This window comes from Wolffia australiana, chromosome 6, assembly GCF_029677425.1.
Source record: "Wolffia australiana isolate 7733 chromosome 6, ASM2967742v1".
NCBI lineage: Eukaryota > Viridiplantae > Streptophyta > Magnoliopsida > Alismatales > Araceae > Wolffia > Wolffia australiana.
This window is the reverse complement of record NC_135840.1, coordinates 18,971,903-18,989,985: the sequence shown is the minus strand read 5'-3', so window position 1 is coordinate 18,989,985 and position 18,083 is coordinate 18,971,903. Positions and strand designations below refer to the sequence as shown.

At 34.4% G+C, this 18,083-nt stretch overlaps 1 protein-coding gene across 2 annotated transcripts; it reads right to left on the bottom strand.

Annotated features, from left to right (window-relative positions):
• Window positions 1–5,740: 5,740 nt before the first annotated feature.
• TPX2 (targeting protein for XKLP2) lies at window positions 5,741–11,815 on the bottom strand. 2 transcript variants are annotated; one of them, XM_078577379.1, is made up of 20 exons: window positions 11,529–11,815; window positions 11,090–11,240; window positions 10,878–11,012; window positions 10,745–10,800; window positions 10,497–10,662; window positions 10,297–10,360; window positions 9,878–9,979; window positions 9,412–9,588; window positions 9,152–9,214; window positions 8,992–9,081; window positions 8,838–8,914; window positions 8,464–8,542; window positions 8,223–8,351; window positions 8,063–8,146; window positions 7,877–7,996; window positions 7,362–7,528; window positions 7,136–7,244; window positions 6,892–6,951; window positions 6,729–6,823; window positions 5,741–6,027 (listed from the first exon to the last, which is right to left on the bottom strand). In XM_078577379.1, the coding sequence occupies exons 1-20, from the start codon at window positions 11,683–11,685 to the stop codon at window positions 5,913–5,915; spliced, it is 2,196 nt and encodes a 731-aa protein (XP_078433505.1). In that variant the 5' UTR covers window positions 11,686–11,815; the 3' UTR covers window positions 5,741–5,912. The 2 variants fall into 2 exon arrangements, with proteins under 2 accessions (XP_078433505.1, XP_078433504.1); XM_078577378.1 differs by having other exon boundaries at window positions 7,136–7,247; window positions 11,529–11,811.
• Window positions 11,816–18,083: the final 6,268 nt, after the last annotated feature.

Below are 18,083 nucleotides of genomic sequence, written 5' to 3'. Positions count from 1 at the left end.
AAATGAATCATAGAAATATCCAAATATCAATCTTTCAACGTCCTTTGTTCACCGCTCGATTCCCCCCGTGTTCAACTTCAAATCCCTGTAAATCTTTCAAAACTCAATCAAATGACGTCATTCAAATTTCTTTGGTTTTGTATGGATGTTAGAAAAAATTCATATGTAATCAAAAGCTCAAAATCGGGATAAAAAATTGCTAAAAATTATAAACTTATCACGGGGTCGAAGATGTGCGAAGTTCGGATGCCAGCCTTCTTTTCTTCGAATCTTGAGAAACCCTGCACCAAAAACCACGATTCCAAGTTCTATGGACTTGGATTGATGTTAGAAACAAATGATCTCTTCAAAGAATGCTCAAAAACTGCTTGAAAATTGCTCCAGGACTTGAAAGATCTCTCTAGCTTTTGGACTGTGATTTTCAAAGGGCAAGGAGAAGGGAGTTTGAGATTAGCACTTCAAACTGCATATATAGATTTGAAAATCTGAAAGGGGCATAATGGTAATCTGTCAAAAGTCCAACAGTCATATTCATTGATTATGATTAAGCAATGTAAAATATTAATCATTTTAATTTTAATTTTGTTTATATTTACAAGTTTGCCTTCAATTCAAAATACCTTTCAAGAGTTAAGAGCAAAACTAGCCGTTACGCCAAGGACTTGAGATCTAAAGTAATATTAAAATTTTAGATATGTTTAACATAATATTTAACTAAAGATATCAACATAACATTTAATGTATCCAAGGCTCTTATTTTAGTTTCCCATACAATCAGTCAACTACTTAACTGAGGGCCTATTGTGCTTTGATCACAACCCATATTAGGGCATGCATCACTTTGAACATTCATCAAAACATTGTGTTAAAAATACCCTTAAAGCTTAATCTTCAAAACCGTCAAAGTTTTCATACCAATATATTTAGTGAGTTGTATTCCTAAACAGCACCCATCATATCACTTGGTATAATTTTTATTTTAGTATATATATATTATTTCTAAATTTAATATAAAAATATTCAAACACAAAGTATTTCCCTTTAAAAATAAAATAAAATAAATCTGATTAACTATAGAAAAATTATCAACACTGTAAACAAAATAAAATTCCATCAAGTATGATTGGCTAAAGTTCCAAATGACACGATGTATACTTTTCTACCTTAGCTTCAAAGTTTATTTTAACTTGTTTTGATTTCATATATGTTTCACATAACTAAGTTTTTCGTCTAAATTAAAAGGTAGTCCTTTCAAAATATTATGAACCTCCAAAGTCTTCAAATTTTTCTACCTCAAATGAATAGATATTTGTGCCACAATTTTTCCATCTCTTCTCCTAATAAATATAAGTTAGGTCTGCATTATGTTTGACAAATTTAAGTCATCAATTGATAAATACTAATCAAATTCTGATCAAGGCTCTTAAAAAAATATTCTTCATAATATTCTCGTTATCAACTTTATTTCTCCAATCCCTGAATTTCTCAATAGTTACTTTCAGTGAATGTTACTGTATTTTAAGAAAGTTAATTTTTATTTTGCATTTTCATCCTCAAATCTTCTCCTTCCTGCATTAGTTATTCACTTTAATAATTATTTATAGGCACACACTGTACATTAATGTAGGTCTTACAAAACCAAAATTCATATCATACGAATGAGTTCTCAAATTCATCATATACTCATGATGTGAATTCTGATTTCTAGAATACCTTTAAATTTTATAACCATGATACTGAAATTAAATTATTCTGGGAATATCATTTTTCACAATAATAATCTTTGAAATATTTTTTGAAATGCTGAATATTCACTGTTGGAGTCTGATCAATAAAGGTGAATCCTTCAACTTACTCGTAACTGTGAGAATATCTATACCTATTATGTTAGAAATTTTTTATCAAGCTCACACTTTATAGTTCTATCTATGGACTCTGTAACTTCATTTCATATCAATCCTTTCTTTTTGGGTACAGTATCTTTGTTTATTTGTACTGTTTTGGCAATTAGCTTTCTATCAAAGGGATACAACCTATTCCTTTTTATTTAGTATCTTATAGCATTAATCATCATAATTCCTAGTATTGTTTCATATTTTTTCTTAATTAATTCATTTTATTTATAATTTCTACATTTCTATTTTAAAATAACATTTCAATTTTAATATTTTTCTAATATTAATATTTTCTGTATTTATTTGGACACTTTATCTTCCACATCAGGCAATCACCTCTAAAATGACCTGGTTTCCTAAACTCATAAAAAAATTAGTTTCAATGTATGTATGTTTTTTTAATCAGCCTTTATAATATTCTAGAAATCATTTCTATCTCATATTTGTCCAAGAATATGTGTTCAACTTGAAGGAGACTGACTATGTCCCATTTGGTGGTCAAGGTTTTATTTCTTCTACTTATTTCATCTCATGCACAATCAATGATCCTAATTCTTCTTTTAATGAGTGATTCTCCTAAGGGAATCATAATCCAAATTTTAGATTCTTTTGTGGCTATTGTTTTCATTTTGAAAGCAGTAGTTTTCTCTTCAATTACAGAGTCGATTACTTTTTTTTTTCATAATTATTACATAAATTAATGCTTTTAAAATGTCCTAATAAATCTTAAATTATTTCTCCATTCTTCCATTAGAAAAATTCAAATTCATTTCATAAGGTTTCCTCCAGGCCACTGATAACTTGCAAATTAACATGTTTAATTGGTGAATATTAACAGCATATTTATTCACCCGAATTTCGGGCGAATAAATGGATGCATTTTAAAAATAATTATAAGAGAGGAAAAAAGAGCATTATTAGTTCATTATGGCATCACAATGGGTGATGCCATAATGAGCAATCATTGGCTAGAAAGAAGTAAATGGCGCGGTCGGCAAGAAAAGTAAAAAGGTAAATTTGTCTTTTGTTTCACTTTTTTTGTGCAATAAATGCATGCGGAGAATCGATCTCCGTGTGCATTTAATAAATGAAAATCTACCTCATACAAGAGTCGATTAGCTGCATGCATTTAATGCACACGACAACCAACACACGCTGTTAAAAAAAAAGCCTTTTCGGATAATCAATGACTGGGGAATCGATAGCCGCGTGCATTAATTGCACGTGGAAATCGATTCCGCATTTATATATATTAATAGATTCCTCGTACGTGGAATCAAGTAGCCGCGTGCATTAAATGCACTTGGTAATGGATTCCACGTGAATTTAAGAAAAAGGTAAGCTCACCTCTTCTGCATTAATTTTTTATTTAAAAGGTTGCTGACAGGGGTGACGTGGCGCTTTGCTAGCCATTTAAATGAAGAATCGATTTTCCAATGATTTTGGCCTGTGGAAGCGTTCAAACACGTGTCAGCACGAGATCCAAGGCGGTGAAAACAACAAAAGAATGCCTCAACGAATCATAAAATGCCATTTTCTACCTTCTTGGAGGAGAGATAGAATTAATCCAATGGCTAGGATTGATCCTTAGTAAAACAACGATAACTTGAGATCTAGCCGTCCGATTAAGCTAAAATTTTGAGGGCATGTTTGTCTTTTCCCCCTCTACAATCTAAACGCTTGGATCTTTAAATAGAGGTCAGGAAGAAAGAGAAATTTACTTTTTGAAGCTCTCCCCACGGATTTGGCCAGGAAGGACACAAGAGTTGCTTTGGAAGTTGACAGATCTGGATTCATCATTGAAAATTGTAAGTTTCTAATTTGTGTTTTGAACTTCTTCTTGAACGAGTCTAAAATGCCAAGTCATGGGCGAAATGTGCATGCCCTTGAAGTTGTTTTGAAATGAAATTAGCATTGCATTTTGATTTTTATTCGAGATCTGATTTTTAATCTTAAGTTTTAAATATATTTGGAACAATTCTGTATTTTTAGATTTTTAAATTAGGGTCGGATTTCACTTTTCCCCCAAATTCTTCAATTTCTCTCTCTAGGTTAATTCGTCTATTTTATCTCTCTAGATTTCAAAATTGATTGTTTGGAAATTCAATACAATATAAAAACCTAGATATAAAATTTCATCCAAAAATTCGTCCATCTTGAAGTCCAATTTCAAAACCCCCTTCTTGATTAATAATTTCCAATTTTAATTCATAAAAATTGTTTTAAAATTTTATAATAATTGGGAAATTAGTAATCCGAATTAATCTGATCTGATAATTAAAATTATCCTATCTTGTGTGTTTTGACTGAAGATATTTAAAATCAAAATTAAGTTTTTACTTAATTTTGATTACTAAAAAACATAATTAAATATAATTAAGGTTTATTAATTGCAAAATCAATTCATTCTTGAATTAATTTATTGAAAACTGGATAAAAATTCTTGCTTGTTGCCTCCCTGTGGTTCGAGCTTAATCATTAAGTTATCAGTTCTCAGACTGATATAGTACTAGATATTATTTTAAAGAAGAGGGTCCCGAAAAACTTAATGAGAAAATAAATAACTCAAGGCTCTAGTATGAATCCACTAGAAACACCCATGGCCAGAACAGTGCATGTAAAAGGCTTACCTGGTGGGTCCCATCCACATGAAGGCTTATATAAGAACATGCCCACAAACTTGATAGGAATGTGTTTCCACTCGTGTTACGCATTAAAAAAATATGAATATTCTAACTCCTATTATTCTAGATTCTTGTATACATGTTGAATTTTTTGTTTTGAAAGAGGACCCTTTTAATCAGGTCAAAAACAGGACATACAAAGAAGTGAAGGTCAGGGTAGTGACCCAATGGTCCACACTATCTGATCTTTGGAATTTATATCTAATGTTTGGCCCACCTGGAGAATCAGATCTCGAGGTAAATTATCACTTACCATAATAAATATAATATAATATTTTTTTCACTTATCACATTAGCAAGGCAACAAGTAAGTGTTATTATTTTACGTGTAATATAATGATCAACAATAAGCCCATATAGATAGTCTGGGCAACTTGGCAATGAGAAATCTTTGTTGTGATACAACATAAAATATTGGTATAGTTGGAAAGCTCTATCAAATAGGAGTCTAGTAAATTGCATATTGTTTAATTTTTAAAGAATAAATCTTACCATGAAACAAAGATTCTATCATTTTGGAAAATTTGAATAAAGCATTTTATTTTTCATCTGATGGGGTATTTTACTGAAATATTCTATAATATTTCATAGAGTAGGGCTCCCCTGGCAGGAGTATAAGTATGATGAGCTTATAATGGGTCCTCATCACTGTTATTTATGTCTCTCAATCATCAATCTCATCCAGTTTGTGGGAGCAAACCGGTGATCCACACTTCCTCTCTGATCATGTCAGTATTATTTCTTCCACTATGCAATTCCATCATTCAATGAGGCTGGATCAAATTAGTTTTCAGCCTCACAGAAAATATAACTAACATCTGTCAAGATGCAAGAGGCTGTTGCATTTTTTGGTGTTCATCTCCATAATCAACAAAGTTAGACATGAATAGAGAGTCATTGTGTTTTTTGTGTTGCATGCATTCATCTGATGACATGTTTATAGCATCATTAGTAGTTTCCATGGTGTATTTGTTTAACCCACAATAAAACTGCTTTCATTTATTTACAGGCCCAACCCTTCATTCCCCAACATACCTTTTCCTTTTAACTTCTTATTTCATTCATGGTTGGTGTGGCTATTAAAGTAAAGTAATTTCTGATGAAGGTTTATCTGATTAAGGAGGGAATATGAATGAAGATTTTGAGAGGGAGAGAGAAAGAGAAAGCAAGAAACTGTACATTCATTGAAAGAATCTGTTGGAATCACAAATAAATTTCTTGTTGCCCAAACAAGTTCAAAAGCAGGACCTCAGATTCCTCTCCCCATTGTGAAGATTTTGAAAGTCCTATTCAATTCAAGCACTCTTGAATAATCCTTCCGCATGCCAGATTTTCATCGCATTTGAGATAGGGATGTGGTTTGAGAATGCAGCTGCTGCCTCCTCATCATCAACCTCATTGCCACCTTCAACGCTGGTGATCTCGCCTTCGTCACCTCCTTGTTTGACCTGCCATCAATTCATTCACATTCATCAATGATACATGTTCTTTCATTATTCATTTGTACATTTATGCTGCTCTCACTTCAGCAATTAAGGGAAAAACATGCTTATTCATGATCCTTCAGCATGTGGTTCATTTTTGCTCTACATTATGTTTTACATTTGCACTTTACATGATCATCGGATTCATGTTTTATTCACATGCATGGTACATCCACGCTCCCAGACATGGTCTTTCATGATCCATCCACGTGTAATTAACCATATATAAACCATTATGCAACCATGCATGTTCCTTCATGATCCATCTGCAGATAAATGACCATGACCATCGTTCATGCTTCATTGACATGCATGTGGTTCATTTTTGCTCTACATTTATACATTTATGCTTTACATGACCATGAGAGTCATGTTTTTTATTCACATGCATTGGACATCCATGCTCTCAAACATGGTCTTTCATGATCCATCCACGTGTAATTAACCATATATTATGCAACCATGCATGGTCTTTCATGATCCCTCTGCAGATACATGACCATTAACATCGTTCATGCTTCATTGGCATGCATGGTCTGTCCTGACCCATTTATACATACATAAGCAGGCACATCATTTTAAACTTTTACTTTGATTTATTTTATCAACCAAAAAATGGTGGAATTTTGCAGAAAGATGAAAAAAATAAAATTTAAGTGACTTACTTCTGAGGGAGGAAGGGATTGGCAAAGTTGGGGAGAGGCAGCGGCGTGGGTACCATAGTTTTTCTCATTTGCTTCACTTCCCTCTCTTCCTCCACCTACCATAAAATTTAATATAAATCATATGATAATATGGTTAATATTGTCATCAATAAAAGTGAATTACCTTCTGTAAGACCTCATTCTCCTCTCTCATTCTTTTGCACAAGGCTTCCTTCTCTTTAACCTGCAGTGTAAAAAAGAAACATCAGGTGAAAAAGATCATTATTTTTTAACAGAAAATAATATTTGAAACAAAAAAATTTCAACTGATTGTAGCTTGATTACCCCTTTCTCAAAAAAATAGTCGGTTTTATCAGATGTTGGTTATGATCAGAAAAAATTGCTTGAACCAGAGTTCAAGGACTTACTTTTTTCTCGAATTCTGCTCTATCTCTTGCTCTGTGCTCAACGTGGAGGTCGAACCCTTGAACTTCAGTAAGTGGTTTCCTTTCCTTCTTTACCGTGGGGAAAGGATCCCTGCTGAGAAGTGAAGAATTTTTTTGTTCCATTAATATCTCTTTTTTGGTTCTCATCAAATCGGTGAATGTCTTGAAAATATATGCAGAGAAAAATCTTAATGATATTAATACCCACTTGGTCAGAACTGGCTGGGCCTTGAAAACCCTCTTTTCTGCCTCCTCTCTCTCCATCCTCTCTTGTTCTTCCCTCTTCTTCTGCATCACCTCTTCATGCCTGACGATGCTTTCCAGCAGAAAAACATCTGGTTTTGTGCACTCTTTTGGGGCAGGTTTTGGGGGAACCTGAACAAGAAATCATATCATATTTAAAATTTCAAAGAAAATATAAAATGGAATGTCTTAGTACGAGATAAAACACACAATATTTACTAATTTCCGACATCTTAGAAAGGAAAAATGGGAAATTCCTACTGCTACTCATGGCAGGATAATCTGTGCTTTATAAAAAAACATAGACAAGTCTAATTAACTTAAAAAGAGTAAAAGAGTCAAAATAAACTTGACAAGAATAACGAAACATAAAAAAGTGAATAGGTATAATAATATATAAGAGACCTAATAAATTGGACTTTCCCTACTCACTAATTTCAATTTTCAAAAAGAAGAAAATACGTCTCTATTGCTACTTACAACAGGATAATCAGTGGTATATGGATAGGGATTGGCCTTGGGCACCCGGGCCATTTCCTGCTCTGTTTCCTTTCGCTGAATCTGGACAGAGAGATTCCTCTCCTTCAACAGTCCTCTCTCCTAAAAAAATTATACAACTATAACCAAGATATTTTTGAAAATTGAACAAAAAATGATCAGGTCTACCTCTGTGTGAAGGTGGAAAGGATTTGGGACTGTCAATTTGATGGGGCAATGATCCTTTCTGCTGCCCTCTGAATGCAGTGATAGCTGCATAAAAATACATCCATTCAAATAGAATAATTATAATTAATGCAGCTTTAGAAAAATAAAGAAATGTTCTTACCTTGTCAAAAGCATCTAGCACAAAAGGTGGAGGGCCCAGGCGTTGATCAGTAGCAAAATGGAATTCTTGCGGTACTGTGATCTGGCGACGCTTTGGTTTGTTCTCACAATCCTCTTTCGCCTCAAATATCTGTGCAAAAAAAATTTCATTTCATTTCGATCATGAAGAACGCTGGACAAAAATATTTTCAGAAATATATCTTTTCTTCATTGGAAAAAATATTACACCTACTAATTATTACCTTCTTATTAAGTGGGCGAGCCTTGAACTTCGGAACCTTCTCCAGCTCTTCAAGTTCTAGCTCCTGAGTGCTTTTGACTCTGAAATAAATGTATATTGAGACTCAGAGAAATCTGAGCATAAAAAAATAATCTAAGATCCGGTAAGAATGTTCGATTCAAGAAGGATCTTTAGATTGAGATAGAGATGAGATGCAGATAAATATGTTTGGTTTTGGCGTCATTTATTAAAATCATACTGAATCCAATATCAGCAGACAAATTTTAGGAAAACGGATGATCAAAAATTTAAACAAACTCCAAATTTCTTGAGTTTATATATGATCCAAGCAATATGATCAATAAAAATATGTTTGATTCAAGAACAATCGAATACCTGGGAGGACGAGCCCTGAGAGACGTTTCCAAACGAGGCATCCTGGGCTCAGTAAGCCGCTGCACTTTGGCATGTTCCTACATGGTGTCATGGTCATCATTACAGAAATCTGAAAATTTACACTCATAATCTAAATCTCGAGTTATATAATTACATGGAATGCCGATGACTCCATCGAGGAAGATAAAACGGATGAGGTTTGGGCATTTCTTGAAGCCCTCTCCATCGTCTTCAGGTTGAATTCCTGCTCATCCCACATGCATGTGAATGTCAAATAAAAATTTCATTTTATTATGAATGCTTATCTTACATACCTGGAATTCAGGAGGATGGGGGATACTCCTCTGAGGGGTAGGCAAGGTGGGTGCTTCCAATATCTTTCAGAGGATTAAAAAATGTTAGACTAATCAGCAGACTATTACTAATTGAGCAAAGCAAAACATAACTTTGCTATGAGGATTAGCTCAGCAACAGTTTTTTCTCTAATTTAATCCGAGTACTTCAGATTCTGTACCTCAAAAATGATAATCTAGTAAGAAATTTTTATAATCAAACGTTGCGTTGTGCAGTATACCTTTTTGTTGATTGGGCGGGCTTTAAATTTGGGCATCTTGGACAGCATCTCCTCCTCGAGCTCTGCAGAGCTCTTTATCCTGACAGCACGTATTCGGTGCGTTGTCTCAAAATCGGGCTCTTTGGGTCGGGTCAACATGAGTTTTGGTCTTCGCTGAATAGCAGCTTGCATTTCCTCCTGCAATGAATTTGAAAAAAAAAAAACACAAAGCCTATACTTAGTACTGTGGGGTTGCATTTACAGTATTTCTTCACAAATGATGAGAGACCTCACAGTATTTCTTTCACAGTTCAAGATCAGAGAACGAAGGTTAATAGTTTCAGAAACATTTAATTTCTGTTTGGAGTTAATATTAAGATAATACTAAATTTTTCTTCGCCGTTGGTAACTTTTAAGAATTTGGTGGGTTTGATCAGGAACGGAAGTTTTCTGCCATAATAAGAAGTTTTTCTGATGAGATCAGCACCCTTTTGTTGATCTGTCGAGCAGCGCAGAGAAGATCATTTCCATCAGCAGGAAGATCCGGTCTAGACTTGTGAATCAGCTGCCTGTTCTTCACGTTATGTATCTGTTTGTTTGCCGCAGATTGTATTAGCACAGCATTAACAAAAAGATATGGAACATGAAAGCCCGTATCTTTTAACATGAAATCAGAAAGAGAGACAGAATATAAAAATATTAAGATAAATATACATGTAGAGAGAGAGAGAGAGAGAGTTAGCACTGTATGATGTAAAAGTTACAAAATATATGCGTTCTACATATATTTGCTTCCAAGTTGAAATTTGGATAATTAGAAAGGGAGAAAAATGAATTCTCTTTCAGATTCTAGCGTAATTTCCGGAGATGTCTATCGTAGATTTTTCTTTAAACGGCATAAATTACCTGTCGTGATAGACCCCCTTCGAGCTTCTGCCTCTTGACGGCCTGATTTTCCTGGGCAATATCTCTGCAATTACAAGAAATCCTCAAATAATTGCGCACGGACATGTAAACGATCAAAAGACGGACGCATCAATAAATTTATGATCAAGAATCGAACAATGAGAGAGATAATCAAAGGCAAACTCGTGATTGCAACGCACCTGATGGACGCAACCTTCTGCGCTGAAGTGGGCTGCTGTGTTCTTGGCTTGAGGGCAGACGTGTTCTTGATGAGATTGGCGATCTTCTTCGCCGATCTGTTTCTCGATCCTTTTTCAGCTGTCATTTTCTCTGGTTCGCGGGTAATCCTTGGAGTTTTCTCTGCACCTGCACGAAAAATCAAAGCCGTAAGAATCAGCGAAATAATTAAAATTTGAAAAAATTAAAATTTGAAGCTTGATCATGGTACCCTTGGATTCGAGATGACCAGGAGCCAGAGTTGAAACAGTCTCGTCCTTCTCCACTCTACAGTAATTTCGACTTAAGTAAATATCAGAGACGGGGAGGATGAAGAGAGAGATATATAAGTTGAGAAAGAACACCTAAGATCTTCCTCAGACAAAACTTTCTTTTCGGGTAATGCATCTACTGCAGATTCCTTGTGTTCTTCACCTTTCTTTTCATTCTTCTCCTCTTTGAATTCCACTTTTTCCTCAACGACAGCAGTTGTAATCGCTCTGCGAGAAGGAACATGGAAACGTTGGAAAGAATACTTCAAGCGAAAGAAATATGATAATCTGGCTTTTGATCGTACGCTGTTGATTTCGTTTCTATGACGGGGATTTCCTTCTCATCCTCGTCTTCTGGTTTCTCCGTTCGAGGCTTCTGTTCCTCAATCTCTCCAAAATCGCAGCAGATGCTCTCTTGTTTGTACGATCTTCTTCCTTTAACGCCGTTGATGAATGCTACATAGCAGAAAACACAAAACTCGGTTAATTTATGCGCTCAGAATTTCTCAGAACCCTACTGACAATACTGATTGATTGAAGAAGAGATGACGCCATAAGCTAAATTAAAGTACCAAATCGAAAACCCGGGAGATAGATTGCCGCAGAGAGCTGTAATCAGTATTTCTCAGAACCCTACACTCATGAAATTGATTGATCGAAGCAGAAACAACAGTTGAAACTAAATTCGAGCGCGATATGTACAAGTAAAATGAAGGATTTGTGAGAGAAAGAGAGGAAACCCACGAGATTGGGCGTAGCTGAGGGCTGTCTCGAACCAGAGTTCCGCCTTCTCGATCTGCTCAACCGTCTCCCCGTTCAAAAAATCAAAGAATTTCGGCGCTCTGAACTCGTACAAATCGTCAATCTGGGTCGATTGAACGACTCCCGCTCCACCTTCCATCAGATCGAAGATCAAGCTCGCTTGAGATTTCTTCTCTCCGTCTCTCTCTATCTCGCTCTCTCTCTCTCTCTCTTCGCAAGAGAAGTTAGAAACAATGGAATGAACAGAGGAAGTCGAAAAAGAAGATGGTTGAGTCCAACGGTCGGGGAATTTGAAATTTTCTTTCCAACGGGTAGTAATTGCATATGGTACGAGGCGTTGTGCATGCGAAGCAGAGAGAGATTGACTGAGTTGCGTATGAATTTCTCGAATCAGAAACTCTCTTTTTAAACGTATGCGCAAGTATACGTACCAAAGTTCGTATGATTTTCTTAGGAAATCCCCATTTTACCCTTGTTTCGGTAACGGCTAGCTGTGACGCAAATTCGTAAAGTACTGGTGTAAATCGTTTTGTTCTTTGTAATTATGTATAATAACGGCTTTATTATGGGGAAGGAATATTTTTAAGTATAATGTTTTAACAGGTGGATACAATTGATGTTGTCTGAAAAAAATGAAATTTATTTATTTTTAATTATTGTGGTTTATATGCTGAGAATAACATTTTAAACAATAATGGTCGATTTTTTATTGGTTTCTTTTTAATATCAATTTGGCTTAGCATACTTGGCGAGATTTAACAGCTATCAAACTAATTTTAAAGGCTTACGATCGATTTTATTAAGGTGTGTCTGGCGTTCTCTAAAATAATATAATGAAATGTATCATTTTTTCAATCATCATGTTTTATTTTAATTGAAATCTTACCCCAATACAACTTTCAAATTCAAAGATGAAATTTGAAAAAAAAAATAATGGGTGATTTTAAAACATATATTTCTTGATACGCTTGTCTAGTGTCCTAACCATGCAGAAACTACTGAATACTAACAAAAGCTATAAAAAATGAAAATTTGAGGAGATGAAAATTCCATGACCTTCGATAAACTAATGAAATAAAGAATGAATGAATTTGAGAAGCAATAATTGTTGTAACTTGTTAACACATTTAAAAGTCAGCTACAGGAAATGTGGCCACATGTCCAAGAATGACTAAACTGTAATGGTCATTACATATCGTCTCACTCAGGGTTATCTAATAGAAAAATCCTCCTAATTACATCTAACTTGATATTTCACTATGGTTGAAATACACTCAAATTTGATGTTATAAGGGATTTAACAGCTACCAAAGAGAAAAATAAATTGTAAAAGGTTGCATAGAGCATTTATCATAAACAGATTGTGTCTAAATAATAACATGAAATTTACATTTTTTTAACCATTCTTTTTTAATTTCAAAGAAAAGATACCTCTATTAAAATTTTCGATTACTTGCATGAAATCTGAAAACACGAACATGGTCAATTTTTCAATAAGGTTTTTAAAAAAGCCTACATTTGAAACATTGGCTTAGACACTAAACAAGGGAATTTAGGAAGGGGGTAGCTGCATCACAGATGAAATTTTGATTGAAATAAAGATAAATGAACTTGAGAAGGAATCCTTATATCTCGTACTGAGCAAAAAGTTGCAAATGCCTTATCAACAAAGTTGAATAAGGCCTCTGTTCTTGTCATCTGTTACATGCCTTGTTGTTTCATCTCATTCCAGTTCAAGGGGCTGCACTTAATGGATGACAGAACAAACATTGGGGAAGGTTGAAAACTGTCTAGTTGAGTGGAGTTTGGTGATGAAACAGAATGGGTGTCGATAGGCAATTCACTATGTCTTCCATTCAGAGGTCATACAACGTCATATTGATGAGGGACGACAAACTGGATTGTGTCCTGTTCAGTTCATCATTCGTCCACGAGTGTCAATTGGACAATTAAAAAATTGGGGATTTTTTATGCCTCTAGTCAAAGTCCTTCGCCAATTTTATTTTTAAATTTATATTATTTTAATTTATGTTTCACCCCTGCTTGACATCTACACATTGACATCTTGGGTATATGGCCCAAAGAACAATGAAAATGTGTCGACTGACCATTTGACATGTCATCTCTATTGTTTTCTTCCTCCGTTTCTCTCTCTTCATGCTATCTTCTTATTGGACGGGCCAAATCTGAGTTTGGCCCTCTTCTTCTCTCCATATTTCTCTCTCACTATCTTTTCTCTTTTTGTCCATTGTTCGCATACTTATCATTCTCTCTATTTCATTTCTCTCTATTATTTTCAATTATTGGGAGAGCTATTGTTGTTTAACCCTATGAGTATATGCATTATATTTATACCCTGCTCTATTTTTTTACAGCTGTACTCCCCAATGGGTCTCACTAGCTACTAGTGAGTTTTTCCCCCATAATAATAAGTTGATATTTTCCTCTTTTCTCTTGTTCCCACATGATATTAGAGCCTTGAAGGCTCTGTTGGGTTCTATGCCTTGGTTCAGCCATGGAAAACAGGGTTTCCATGATGCGGAAAGGTGAAATCAATTCAAAAAAAGTCTTTGAAAGCATATATCACGTGTACATTATGGGGAACTTGTTCCACCATTGACCTGCTCTATTTGAGATAATTCTGAAGTCGTTCACGTGTCCGACCTCTAGAAGTATCCACAGGATCACGTGACAATGGGATCTCAATCTCTTCTTCTTCAACTATCTTTGAAAATATTGAAGATCTTCTCAGCATGAAGATACTCTCCTTGTTTGAGTGGAGAAAAGATTAGAGTAGAGAAAGAGGGGGCTCTCAAATCTGGTTGGCGTGGGTGCTTGAAATGAGTGCCCCTTCCCTATTTATAGTTTACTCAAATTTTTCTCAAAAACCCATAAAGTAAAATGTATCCACCAATGCCCTTATGATATTATGCGTGTAACCCTCTAGGCCCATGTATCATTCTAGTTAATAACTTTAGTGGCCCACTAAGAATTATTGACGAACCTTATTAATTAACAATATCAACATATAGATTAATTAACTAAGGATCGATTTAATCCAATTTATAGTTTAAATTTTCAGGCCGTTGGGAGCCAAGCTAGATCTCGTGCTCTATAAGATATCTAGTAGTATTTGAACTCTCTCATGGAACCTTTACTGTCATCAGTTACCATATATGTATAATCCATCTTCCGTGTGAGACTCTCGATCGACTTAGGGTATGGTTGATTATCAAACCCTAATCTGCCATTCAATTAGTACTAATGCGTAACAGAGATCATTGGAGAATGCCTTCTCTAATATTCTCACTAACATGACTAGAGATTTGCTGCATCATCTTCCTTGAGTCAATCTCCTATTATACCGAGGGTGGATGATATCGTCTTGACCACTCAATCACCTCTGTGACCTTCTCACTACATTTGAGGTATGACTTGCTCAAATCCCATGATTAGAGTGATAAGCCTAAAAATTTATAAATACATCATTGATGTGTAAATACATCATTGATTGGACTTTTAGACTTAAACAATAAAATTTATAAATACCCTTAATCACTAAATATCATGTATAGAGCAAGTATGGGGTCGAACCACAAGGAGGCAACAAGCAAAAATTTTTATCCAATTTTAAATAAATTAACTCAAGAATGAATTAATTTTGTAATTAATAAACCTTAATTATATTTAATTATGTTTTTAATTAATCAAAATTAAGTAAAAACTTAATTTTGATTTTAAATATTTTCGTTCAAAACACTCAAGATAGGATAATTTTTAATTATAAGGTTAGATTAATTCAGATTACTAATTTCCCAATTATTATAAAATTTTAAGACAATTTTTATGAATTAAAATTGAGAATTAATAATCTAGAAGGGGGTTTTGAAATTGGACTTCAAGATGGACGATTTTTTGGATGAAATTTTATACTTAGGTTTTTTATTTATTTAATTAAATTTTCAAACAATCAATTTTGAAATCTAGAGGGAGAAAATAGACGAATTAACCTAGAGACAGAAAGTGAAGAATTTGGGAGAAAAGTGAAATCCGAGCCTAATTTAAAAACGTAACAATACAGAATTGTTCCAAATCTATTTAAAACTAAAGATTAAAAATCAGATCTCGAATAAAAATCAAATTGGAATGCTTATTTCATTCAAAACAACTTCTACGGCATGTACATTTCACCCGTGCCAAGGCGTTTTAGAATATCTCAAGAAGAAGTTCAAAATAAAAACCAGAAACTTACAATTTTGAATGAAGAATCAAGGTATTTCGACTTCAGAAATAACTCCTGTGTCCTTCCTGGCCAAATCCTTGGGGAGAGCTTCCAAAAGTGAATTTCGCATTTTTTCCATACCTCTATTTAAAGATCCAACCCCATGGATTGTAGAGGGTAAAAGACAAACATGCCCTCAAAATTTCAGCTCAATCGGACGTCTAGATCTCAAGATGTCATCTTTTTACTAAGGATTAATCTAGGCCGTTGGATCATTTGATTATTTAAAGAAAATGGATTTTTGTGATTGGCTGACGACTTTCAGTTGTTTTCACTGCCCTTGGATCATGTTCTGTTTGTGCGCTTCCATTGGCCAACCATTGAAAAATCAATGCTCCATTTGAACGGTTAAGAACACTCCACGTCGCCCTTGTAGTGCCCTTTTAAATAAAAAAATACAGCGGTGAGCTTACCTCAATTTTTAAAATTAATACACGCAGCGTTGATTTTTGTGTGTATTTAATGCATGCAGCGAATCGACTGCGCGTGTATTATAATAATGAATTCTTTTATTAAAATAAGTTCACATGTGTTGGTTAGTGCGTGCATTAAATGCACGCGGCTAACCAACTAAGTGTAAGAGGAATATTCTCGTTTAATAAATGCATGTGGAGATTGATTCTCCATGTGCATTTATTGCACAAAAAAGTAAACTTAAACTAAACTAAAAAATTAAATCGTACCTTTCTCTCTTCGCCCGAGCCACGTTGGTCCCCTTTTAAGATAATCATTCGCTCATTATGGCATCGCGCATTGCGACCGCCATGAGACGGCGGTGGTGGAGTGGCCGATGAAGAAGGGACATGAAGAGGATGTCTGGGAGGATAGCCCACTTCTGATAGCACCGAGCTAACGAATGCATCAGACGAGAGCAATGAATGCATGGAGGACCAGTTTATTTGCTATGACGATGGTAAGAAGAACGATCATCAAAATGTCGAGAATTGTTAGAGCCTCTTCCAGTGACAGCTAGAGCCGTAGGATTTGAGGTAAGAAATGCCAAAGATTCGGATTAGGTAATAGAAGTGCTCGAAGAAGGTCCCTTGATGGTAGACATGGTTGTTTTGTTCTGTTTGTTTGAAACAAAGAAAAAAACAAAAGAACTGCACAGAAGCTTGTTCTTTGTTCTGTTCCTTTTTTGTGCAAAAATTAGAACAGTTTTTCGCACAATTAGAACAATTTGAACAAAATTCACACAATTTGTAAAATTCGCACAAATTGCTACAAATTCACACAATTCGAACAAAATTCGCACAAATTGCAAAATTTGCACAGATTGCTAAAATTCACACAATTCACACAAATTCACTGGAAAAAATGTTTAGAGTAGTTTTTTCTTACTAAATGTGGATGTATTATTAAAGAAATAGTCGTTGTTATTCAAATGATCCTACTAACAAAATTTTAATGGACCTGTATCATCTATGTGGTAATGTTATGGTTGGCATATATTCATGTTTATGAATCCCTGCTATCAACTGTTGGGTATTCTGATGAGATTGACTTAAAATTCAAAATTGACTTGTTGAGGAAACATAGAATCAGAGCCTCGATCATTTCATTTTGGTTAAAGGCCAGTTGAATAATGTTGTATTACAATTACATATAATAACTTTTCCCTTTATGTACGAAAGTAACAGTTGATGTGGAGAATAAAGGTCCTAATTAATGACTTATACTGATTCCATCTGGAGAGCAAATCCGACAATTGGACACTATGTTCACTTAAAAATCCCATGTGTTATCAAAGTTATCTACTAATGCCTTGATAAAAATTTTCCTAACATCATAGAACCATAAATTTGGAAATATTTCCATAGCATTGCTACTCAATCTTTTCATTTTGACATGATTTTCAATTTTAATTAAATAATAATGCATTTCGTTTATTTTTCCTCACATACATAATCTGAAGGAACTCTTCTACTCATAAAAATGAGAAGAGTCTCATGTAATCCAATATGCAGAGTAGTAAAGAAAAGAAATACTTTAGAATTTATAATGTTCTAATTGCTACCCACCTATCTTATCACAACCATCAGCTTAAGTGGAACAAATCATTCGTCTCCCCCATAACAACTTAAAAAATTCGATCATCATATAGGAAACATACATTTATTAGAAATTTTATAAGACATTGATACCATTGTTAACATTGGTAATATAATAGGTAATAGGTCGTCATGATAGGCCTCTGATTACTAATCAAAAAGATCAGAAGGTGAATCATTACTTTAGAAGATCATAGAGCTATC

Coding starts and splice junctions, on each gene's coding strand:
- TPX2 (XM_078577378.1), bottom strand. CDS start 11,685: ATGGAAGGTGGAGCGGGAGTCGTTCAATCGACCCAGATTGACGATTTG. Junction 11,241..11,528: donor CCTCAGCTACGCCCAATCTC/GTGGGTTTCCTC, acceptor TCTGCTATGTAG/CATTCATCAACGGCGTTAAA. Junction 10,663..10,744: donor TGGTCATCTCGAATCCAAGG/GTACCATGATCA, acceptor TTTTTCGTGCAG/GTGCAGAGAAAACTCCAAGG.